The sequence below is a fragment of the Hippopotamus amphibius genome, chromosome X, assembly GCF_030028045.1.
Source record: "Hippopotamus amphibius kiboko isolate mHipAmp2 chromosome X, mHipAmp2.hap2, whole genome shotgun sequence".
NCBI classification, from domain to species: Eukaryota; Metazoa; Chordata; class Mammalia; order Artiodactyla; family Hippopotamidae; genus Hippopotamus; species Hippopotamus amphibius.
The window spans coordinates 113,832,611-113,844,096 of NC_080203.1; the positions used below are offsets into that span (position 1 = coordinate 113,832,611).

An 11,486-nucleotide genomic window follows, 5' to 3' on the forward strand; every position below is an offset into this window, starting at 1 on the left:
TAAGATACTCATATAACTTCTAAATGGCACTTGTGGACTGTGAAAATAAAAACTTTACTCCAGTATGTTCTCTAAAGCTGGACATTCTTGCTGGAAACCACACTACTTACCCTTAAATAAATGAAACATTCTCATAATTGTTTTAACATAGGCATTAAGTGCTTTTAAATAGGCTCCTGGTTTTTTCTCTAACATATTAAAACCAAAACTTTCCTCTGAGTCTCTTCACCATTACTGCAATAGTGATATCCTTATAATCATTAAAACTTCTGTGGAATTTAGAGGGCTATTTACTCAAAACAATATTTCCCAACTTTTTTCATAGTTCAAGCATTAAGGGAATGATATATGAATATTAGGTTTTTCAAGGATAAGAAAATAGACTGCAATCTGGAAACAAGTTGATCTTTCCTAGGTTTTGTCTCTAAATCATAATTTGAAAAGGATAATAATTTGACTCCTGTCTTAAATCTAGTTTGTTAGGTAGATCCTAAAGCTTTGGTCATGTCATCAGTGTTCTAGAAATCATTGTAAGAATCCTTAAGAATGAAATGTACGCAGAATAACAATATGCTAAGCATATAAATGTGGGACATCTCTGTTTGAAGCAGAGATAGGTAGGGTCCAGGGACAAACTGTTTAACTCTCATGCCTCCACTTCCCTTAGCCCATATCAGTCTCAAGGAGCAAGAAGGAGGTGATTTTACTTTAGGTAAAATCTACACAGAGTAAAAGGTATAGTTTTCAAGTAAGCAATTCAATAAATTTTGAAAAATATTTATACGACCACAATCAAGATTCAAATATTTATTACTGGAGAATATATCCTGATTCTCCCTTCCAGTCAACCCTCATTTCAAAAGGCAACAAGCCCAAAAGAAACTTGTACCATAATGTTTATTGCAGCACTATTTACAATAGCCAGGACATGGAAGCAACCTAAATGCCCATCAACAAATGAATGGATAAAGAAGATGTGGCATATATACACAATGGAATATTACTCAGCTATAAAAAGGGATGAGATGGAGCCATATGTAATGAGGTGGATAGAATTACAGTCTGTCATACAGAGTGAAGTAAGTCAGAAAGAGAAAGACAAATATTGTATGCTAACTCACATATACAGAATCTAAAAATGGTACTGATGAACTCAGTGACAAGAACAAGGACGCAGATGCAGAGAATGGACTGGAGAACTCGAGGTTTGGGAGGGGGCGGGGGGTGAAGCGGAAGCTGAGACAAAGCGAGAGAGTAGCACAGACATATATATACTACCAACTGTAACATAGATAGTCAGTGGGAAGTTGTTGTATAACAAAGGGAGTCCAACTCGAGGATGGAAGATGCCTTAGAGGACTGGGGCGGGGAGGGTGGGGGGGACTCGAGGCGGGGGGGAGTCAAGGAAGGGAGGGAATATGGGGATATGTATATAAAAACAGATGATTGAACTTGCTGTACCCCCAAAAAAATAATAAATAAAAAAATTAAAAAAAAAAAAGACAGCAAGCATTCTGATTTCTATGAACACTGATTATTTTTGCTTGTTTTTAAACATGTGGAATCCAACAGAATGTACTTTTCCTTCTCAGCATAATGGCTTTAAAATTAATCTATGTTGCTGCATGGATCAGTGGTTTACTCCCTTTTATTTCTGAGTACTTTCCCATTTATGAATATACCACAACTGGATCATCAGTTCACCTGTTCCTGGATATTTGAGCTGTTTCCAGTTTTAGGCTGTTATGACAAATATTTGTGTGGAAATATATTTTTATTTCTCTTGTATAAGTATCTGAAAGTAGAATTGCTGATTGTATGATGACTACATTAAACCTTATAAGAAACTGTCATGCATCTAAAATTCTAGGAAACGCAAATATAGTGACAGAAAGTAGACCAGTGGTTACCGGTGGAAGGAGAGAGGCACCACAGCAAAGGATTGTGAAGGTGCAAGAAGAATCTTTTGGAGGTGATATATATGTTCATTATCTTAATTGTGGTGATGGTTTAACAAGTATACGCATATCAAAACTTATCAAATTGTATACTTTAAATATGTACAGGTTGTTTTATGTGAACTTTATCTCAATGAAGCTGTTAAAAAATTAAAAAGACTCAGTGAGGACTTCCTTGGTGACATAGTGGTTAAGAATCTGCCTGGCAATGCAGGAGACACGGGTTGGATTCCTGGTCAAGGAAGATCCCCCAACGCTGCAGAGCAACTAAGCCCATGCGCCACAACTACAAAGCCTGTGCTTTAGAGCCCCTGAACCACAACTACTGAGCCCACGTGCTGCAACTACTGAAGCCCACGTGCCTAGACCCCGTGCTCCTCAGCAAGAGAAGCCACTGCAATAAGCCCGCGCACCCCAACAAAGAGTAGTCCCTGCTCTCTGCAACTACAGAAAGCCCGTGCAACAACAAAGACCCAATGCAGTCCAAAAATTAAATAAAAAAATAAATAAATTTATATTTAAAACAGACTCAGTGAAACTATTTGTTCCTGATTTCTGAAATATTTCATTTCCATTTGCAATCATGTAGTCTAAGTCAAATGTTAGAGATAGATCAAGAAGACCCTCATTATATACCATCAGATAAAATATAACTAAAAATGATTTTCTATAATTTTTAAACAGACTAATCACAATTAGATTTCCTTCATCACTTACTTAACTCTATGTTCTTGTCCCACTAGAACTTGTGTCATTAATCTGCTATCCCAACCTCATCTGTTTCTGGTCCACAAAAAGTACTGGAAATTTGTCATTTATTCTTGGTACAGTCTCAGAGTTCTCCAAACAATGTCAACTCAGAAGCCTGTAGCCATGAGTTAAGTATCAATAGTTAAGAGCACCTGGTAGAGTATTTCTCCCTAGACTGCCTTCCTTGTTGATGACATAATATCTAGTCTAAATCTTACAGCAGATCCTTCAAATTAGTGGGAGATTAAAGTAGAGACCAGATGTTGATAAGATAGATAAGACTGTTACTGGTTAAACAGTAAAAAAAAAAAAAAAAAAAAAACACAAAAATCAAAATTAAGAACAAAAATTCCATGTCAGGTATAGTACATAACTATTCAATTAGAATTAAATCAATATTTTCCTTGACATTAAGAATGTCCATTTCCCAAGAACAGACAGTGAGGGCATTGCCAAATCTCCAAGGGTTTCTACTCCATTCTGTAAACTATACCTTTCTGTAACATATTTTTACTTATAATATTTTATCTGCATAAAATTAACTTAAAGAAAATTGAGCTTATAAAAACTGTTCCCCTGAAATTCTTTCAATGATGCTAAACTATTTAAGAAATATGGAGCTTTTCAAAGAAGTAAAACTGTCACTGTTTGCAGATGACATTATACTATACATAGAAAATCCTAAAGAGGCCACCAGAAAACTAATTGAATGAATCAATGAATTTGGTAAAGTTGCAGGATACAAAATGAACACACAGAAATCTCTTGCATTTCTATACACTAACAATAAAAGATCAGAAAGAGAAATTAAGGAAACAATCTTATTTACCACTGCAACAAAAAGAATAAAATACCTAGGAATAAACCTAACTAAGGAGGCAAAAGACCTGTACTCAGAAAACTATAAGACACTAATGAAAGAAATCAAAGACGACACAAACAGATGGAGAGATATACCATGTTCTTGGATTGGAAGACTCAACATTGTGAAAATGGCTATACTACCCAAAGCAATCTACAGATTCAATGCCAATCCCCATCAAATTACCAATGGCATTTTTTACATAACTAGAACAAAAAATCCTAAAATTTGTATGGAAACACAAAAGACCCCGAATAGCCAACGCAATCTTGAGGGGAAAAAATGGAGCTGGAGGAATCACACTCCCTGACTTCAGACTATACTACAAAGCTACAGTAATCAAGACAATATGGTATTGGCACAAAAACAGAAATACAGATCAATGGAACAGGATAGAAAGCCCAGAGATAAACTATGGTAAACTCATCTATGACAAAGGAGGCAAGGATACACAATGTAGAAAAAGCAGCCTCTTCAATAAGTGGTGCTGGGAAAACTGGACAGCTACATGTAAAAGAATGAAATTAGAACATTTCCTAACACATACACAAAAATAAACTCAAAATGGATTAAAGACCTAAATGTAAGGCCAGACACTATAAAACTCCTAGAGGAAAACATAGGAAGAATATTCTTTGACATAAATCACAGCAAGATCTTTTTTGACCCACCTCCTACAGTAACGGAAATAAAAACAAAAATAAATAACTGGGACTTAATGAAACTTCAAAGCTTCTGCACACCAAAGGAAACTATAAGCAAGACGAAAAGACAACCCTCCGAATGGGAGAAGATATTTGCAAACAAATCAACAGGCAAAGGATTAATCTCCAAAATATATCAACAGTTCATGCAGCTCAATATCAAAAAAACAAACAATCCAATCAAAAAAATAGGCAGCAGACCTAAATAGGCATTTCTCCAAAGAAGACACATGGATGGCTAAGAGGCACATGAAAAGCTGCTCAACATCACTACTTATTAGAGAAATACAAGTCAAACGTACAATGAGGTATCATCTCACATGGGTTAGAATGGGCATCACCAGAAAATCTACAAACAGTAAATGCTGGAGAGGGTGTGGAGAAAAGGGAACGCTCTTGCACTGCTGGTGGGAATGTAAATTGATACAGCCACTATGGAGAACAGTATGGAGGTTCCTTGCAAAACTAAAAATAGAACTACCATATGACCCAGCAATCCCACTACTGAGCATATACCCAGAGAAAACCATAATTCAAAAAGACACATGCACTGCAATGTTCATTGCAGCACTATTTACAATAGCCAGGTCATGGAAGCAACCTAAATGTCTATCAACAGATGAATGAGTAAAGAAGGTGTGGTACATATATATAATGGAATATTACTCAGCCATAAAAAGGAACGAAATTGGGACATTTGTAGAGACATGGATGGACCTAGAGACTGTCATACAGAGTGAAGTGAGTCAGAAAGAGAAAAAAAAATCATATATTAACACATATGCGAAATACAGAAAAAATGGTACAAATCAACCAGTTTGCAAGGCAGAAAGAGAGACAAAGATGTAGAGAACAAACATGGACACCAAGTGGGGAAAGCAAGGGCTGGGGGGGGATGAATCGGGTGATTGGGATTGCCATATATACATTACAAATAAGAAAAAAAAATCAAATTGTACACTTTATATACAGTTTATTGTATGCCAATTGTCTCTAAATAAAAGTTCTTTAAAAAAAAAGAAATATGGAGCATTTCAAACTAAATTCGTGGTCTCTTTTCATAAGATGAAAGAAAAGTCATTGTAGTTGATCAGGGAACTTTTGAGAAACCCCAAAGATATTAGTAATGCCATCTTGAAATTTACATTATTCTGAATTTAGGATCTTATCTTGGGAATTCAAAATCAAAAGAATTTTTAGAGGTAATTTAGACAGTTGTTTAAAATAGAAGCATAGGTACTTGAGACCAAGGGATGGATTGAGTTTAGCTACACTATCAATCAAAGACAAAACTTCAAATATTTAAAAATAAAATAGTGGAAGATGGCATACTGTAAGAAAACTAAGTTCTTTCAGAAGAAAGAAATTGTTTCTTTGTGTACTTGCTTTTGTTTCAATAATCAAGAATATAAAAATAAGCTTAAAATACAGAAAGCTATTCTGTTGAGACACAAATCTCCAGTATCTGGGCAGATTAAATAGTTAAAGAATAACTTCTACTTTCTTTTGTACATAGTAGATTGAGGTACTTCAAGACTAATTTGCTATTTTGACAGTGAATAAACCAAATTCTAAACTTTTATTAATATGATATTTGACAGTTGAGTAATTATACCTATTTCTTCTTATAAATATACCCACTGAACTTGAACAAACTTTTTCTTCAAAATTTCAGTATATTTTATGGCTTTTGTTGAGGGTCATTATTTGCAGATAATATAAACAAAAAATGAAGTTCACTTTCTGCAAACTTTTTAGAACATTTTATGTCCATTCAAGTTTCATTCTTCTTTGTCATCTTTCTCATTATGGAAAGCCAAACACTTTATTCCAACACACACACACACACACACACACACACACACACACACACACACACCTCTTTTTTCCATGAATTGTAAGGAATATGACTGTACAGTCAAATTTCTTTGCTATTCTCATTTCTAGCTTAGTCTTGAACCCATTATATAAAATGTTTAAGCAAAGTTTTTTATCCTCTTTCACAAAGAAAACTAGAACCCAAGTAATTGAGAAATGCCAATTATAACCATAGCAGAATCATTATATTCACTAATATATGTCTCTATGTATTTCTAGGTCTGTCTGTCTATCTATCCATCTATCTATTTATCTAATCCTGCCCTCTACAAGCCACAAACTTCATTGTTATATTTCATGAAATTGGCAATAATTAACATGTTTGTTCACATAACCCAAAGGTATAGACATTATATAATATAAAAAATGAGAAACACATACACACGATCCTTTTTGACTGATCTTTTAGTGTTTTGTATTACCTAGAAATTGCTGAAATAGGGACTTCCCTGGTGGCGCAATGTTAAGACTCCATGCTCCCAACGCAGGGGGCCCGGGTTCGATCCCTGGTCAGGGAACTAGATCCCACGTGCATGCTGCAACTAAGAGTTCACATTTCACAACTAAGGAGCCCATGTGCTGCAACTAAGGAGCCAGTGAGCTACAAATAAGCCCCAGCACAACCAAATCAATCAGTAAGTAAATATTTTAAAAAAAGAGAAATTGCTTTTTTTTTCTCAACGGGTTTGCCGCCAGGACACAGGTGTCGTGAAAACCACTGCTAACCCTAAGCAAAAATGGGAAAAGAGAAGACCCACATCAACATCGTTGTCATTGGACATGTAGATTCGGGGAAGTCAACCACTACTGGCCATCTGATCTACAAATGTGGTGGGATCGACAAGAGAACCATTGAAAAATTCGAGAAGGAGGCTGCCGAGGTGGGAAAGGGCTCCTTCAAGTATGCCTGGGTCTTGGACAAACTGAAAGCTGAAAGTGAGCGTGGTATCACCATTGATATCTCCCTGTGGAAATTCGAGACCAGCAAGTACTATGTGACCATCATTGATGCCCCAGGACACAGAGACTTCATCAAAAACATGATTACAGGCACATCCCAGGCCAACTGTGCTGTCCTGATTGTTGCTGCTGGTGTCAGTGAATTTGAAGCAGGTATTTCCAAGAACGGGCAGATCCATGAGCATGCCCTTCTGGCTTACACTCTGGGTGTGAAACAACTAATTGTTGGAGTTAACAAAACGGATTCCACAGAGCCACCCTACAGCCAGAAGAGATATGAGGAAATTGTTAAAGAAGTCAGCACCTACATTAAGAAAATTGGCTACAAGCCTGACACAGTAGCATTTGTGCCAATTTCTGGCTGGAATGGTGACAACATGTTGGAGCCGAGTGCTAACATGCCCTGGTTCAAGGGATGGAAAGTTACCCGTAAAGATGGCCATGCCAGTGGAACCACGCTGCTTGAAGCTCTGGGTTGCATCCTGCCACCAACTCGTCCAACTGACCAGCCCTTGCGTTTGCCCCTCCAGGACGTCTACAAAATTGGTGGTATTGGTACTGTTCCTGTGGGTCGAGTGGAGACTGGTGTTCTCAAACCTGGCATGGTGGTCACCTTTGCGCCTGTCAACATAACAACTGAAGTGAAGTCTGTTGAAATGCACCATGAAGCTTTGAGTGAAGCTCTTCCTGGGGATAATGTAGGCTTCAATGTCAAGAATGTGTCTGTCAAAGATGTTCGTCATGGCAATGTGGCTGGTGACAGCAAAAATGACCCACCGATGGAAGCAGCTGGCTTCACAGCTCAGGTGATTATCTTGAACCATCCAGGCCAAATCAGTGCTGGGTATGCACCTGTGTTGGACTGTCACACAGCTCACATTGCTTGCAAGTTTGCTGAGCTGAAGGAGAAGATTGATCGTCGTTCTGGGAAAAAGCTGGAAGATGGCCCCAAATTCTTGAAATCGGGTGATGCTGCCATCGTTGATATGGTTCCTGGCAAGCCCATGTGTGTTGAGAGCTTCTCCGACTATCCTCCTCTGGGCTGTTTTGCTGTTCGTGACATGAGACAGACGGTTGCTGTGGGTGTCATCGAAGCGGTGGACAAGAAGGCAGCTGGAGCTGGCAAGGTCACCAAGTCTGCCCAGAAAGCTCAGAAGGCTAAATGAATATTCCCCCCAATACCTGCCACCCCGGTCTTAATCAGTGGTGGAAGAACGGTCTCAGAACTGTTTGTCTCAATTGTCCATTTAAGTTTAATAGTAAAAGACTGGTTAATGATAACAGTGCATCGTAAAACCTTCAGAAGGAAAGGAGAATGTTTTCTGGACCATTTGTTTTGTGTGTGTCAGTTTTAAGTTATTAGTTTTTAAAATCAGTACTTGACCAAAAATCTGTCACAGAATTTGAGACCCATTAAAAAAAGTTTAATGAGAAACCTGTGTCTTCTTTTGGTCAACACTGTAACTTCCTATGTTACTAAAGTAAGAGTTGCCCATAACCTACTTCTGGTGTTAAGTCTGCTGAAACAAGGATTTTATATTTCTGGGTTGGAGCTTCAGGTTTCTTTCCCTTGTATAAATAGAACTCATATGTATAAGTACATAGTAAAAAAAAGCGCTGGTGCAACACTTCATAGATTAGGACTGATGAGCAAAAAGTAACTATGTTTTATATGTATGCTAGTTTGTAAGGTCAGATTCTATGATATGAAAGCTCATGTTACATATAAAATTTTGTATGGTTACATAAGTATTGAGTAAATTATGTCAAACTTTAGTCTCCCAGTTATGGGAAGGTGCATTCACATTTACAATATTTAAGTAGTTAACTGTGAGGCTTAAATAGTATTGGGCACTGCCTTGCTGGAGTTAATTGTATCCAGATTCTAGGAAAAATAAACGATGCTGGAAGCTAAAAAAAAAAAGAGAGAGAAATTACTCAAGTATACAAAAGCTAATTCACTCTTTTTCATATTATCCCAAGATCTTAAAGCTAAATTGAGATAATGTAAATTATGTTTAAGCTGAAATACCATACAATGTAATTATTGTTAATATAAAAAACATTTGTCGTGGGATTCCTAGGTGGTGCAGTGGTTGAGAATCCACCTGCCAAGGCAGGGGACACGGGTTTGATCCCTGCTCCAGGAAGATCCCTCATGCCGCAGAGCAACTAAGGCCATGTGCCACAACTACTGAGCCTGCACTTTAGAGCCCGTGAGCCACAACTATTGAGCCCATGTGCTGCAACTACTGAAGCCCACACACCTAGAGCCCATGCTCCGCAACAAGAGAAGCCATGGCAATGAGGAGCCCATGCACCGCAATGAAGAGTAGCCCCCACTCACCACAACCAAAGAAAGCCCGCACACAGCAAAAAAGACCCAACACAGCTAATAAATAAATAAATAAATAAATAAAATAAAATAAATAAAAAACATTTGTTGCAATTATGATTCAACTTAGTTGAACACATTTTAAAATTTTTCATACCTTTCACCATGTGAAAATAATATTAGCATATCTGATCTATAGATGAGTATAAAAAGTCTAGCAAATTTAGATAAACTAGTCTCTTTATAAACAACAAACATAAGGGACTTCCTAGGTGGTGCAGTGGTAAAGAATCCGCCTGCCAATGCAGGGGACATGGGTTCGAGCCCTGCCCTGGGAAGATTCCACATGCCACGGAGCAACTAAGCCCGTGTGCCACAACTAATGAGCCTGTGCTCTAGAGCCCATGAGCCACAACTATTGAGCCCATGTGCCACAACTACTGAAGCCCACGCGCCTAGGGCCCATGCTCCACAACAAGAGAAGCCACTACAATGAGGAGCCTGCACACCACAATGAAGAGTAGCCCCCGCTCTCAGCAACTAGAGAAAGCCTGTGCGTAGCAACGAAGACCCAACGCAGCCAATAAGTAAAATAAATAAATAAATAAATAAATTTATTAAAAAAAACAAAAAACAAAAAAAACAAACAAGTGTTATTAAAAAGTACTTATAGTTTTATTGTATGCTTCTACTATATAATTAGAGAAATGAGGTATAACTGTTTTAAAACCCAAGTATTGATTCTGACATAGCCAGGGATATTCCTTGATTCTTAAAGAAAAATGCTTTTGAACTAACCATTTCTATATGAGTGTTTTTTGTTAAAACAATAGTACATTTAATATATTGGTATTTTTCTCAGAATTCTGTGACTATTAAATTTATACACATGCTTATTAGTCTTTCTGGGTTTTTTTATTGAAGTATAGTTGATTTACAATACTATATTAGTTTCAGGTGCAAAACAGTGATTCAATATTTTTATAGATTATACTCCAATTGAAGTTATTATAAAATATTGGCTATATCGCATAACTGTACAATATATCTTGTAGCTTATTTAAGATAGTAGTTTGTGCCTCGTAATCACCTACCCCTATCTTGCCTCACTCCCCTCCCTTCTCCCCACTGGTAACCACTCGTTTGTTCTCTATATCTGTGAGTCGGTTTCTGTTATATTCATTCATTTGTTTTGTTCTTTAGATTTCACATATAAGTGATAACATACAGTATTTGTCTTTCTCTGTCTACTTACTAGTCTTTTTAAACAAATAAACAGAGCTCTTTTTAAAGAGACTTTATAATCTAATACATTAATAACACCTCAAAAGTAAGAAGATATTACAGTCATAACATGAGACTTCTGTCAATTATCAATACACAGACACAAAAAGAGATAGCAACTAGTCAGTGATAGGCCCGAGTAACTATAGTACATAAAAAACATGCTGTTCCTTATCTTAAATACATATTTTTTCCAGTGGGAGTAAGATATATTCTTGCACAAATAAGAGACAAAAACAAGCAAAAATAAACTGACATTTCAATTTTTCTTTTTTTCTCCCACTCTAAAGTGTGTACATCCCCATCTTTACCTGTCAGAGATTATCAAATGGTCAAACAACACAATCAAATTGACAATTTTTATTGCCACCAATGGGAAGTTAACTTAGTGACTACTGCGGACCAGATAAAAAAAAACAAGCTTGGCCAAAAGCCAGAAATACATTCAAAAGTACAGAATCAGGAAAAAATGAATCGTGAGTCACTAAGAGTGAAATACTTTTATCACTTGACATTTAGTTTAGGAGCTAAGAAAAGATGTACCTGGGTTTAAAGAACCCATGCAGGACACTTCTCATGCCACCCTATTTAATTGCCCATTTAGACGTCTCAGTGAAATTTCCAAAACTGTCAAGTATAATTTTCAAAAGTTAAAAGCATAACTCTTAAAGAAATATAAAGTGAGGGTATATCAAATATTTAATTAGCACATTAATGAAGGAAACCAGCAAAATGCTAAGGATGGTTCTACGGTT

General features: G+C 36.9%; 1 protein-coding gene across 1 annotated transcript; it reads left to right on the forward strand.

Annotated features, from left to right (window-relative positions):
* Positions 1–6,889: 6,889 nt before the first annotated feature.
* Positions 6,890–8,482, forward strand: LOC130841992 (elongation factor 1-alpha 1-like). Its single transcript, XM_057718636.1, has one exon. It carries the CDS (start codon positions 6,890–6,892, stop codon positions 8,276–8,278), a length of 1,389 nt encoding a protein of 462 aa, XP_057574619.1. The 3' UTR covers positions 8,279–8,482.
* The last annotated feature ends 3,004 nt before the right edge of the window (positions 8,483–11,486 follow it).

Coding starts and splice junctions, on each gene's coding strand:
- LOC130841992 (XM_057718636.1), top strand. CDS start 6,890: ATGGGAAAAGAGAAGACCCACATCAACATCGTTGTCATTGGACATGTA.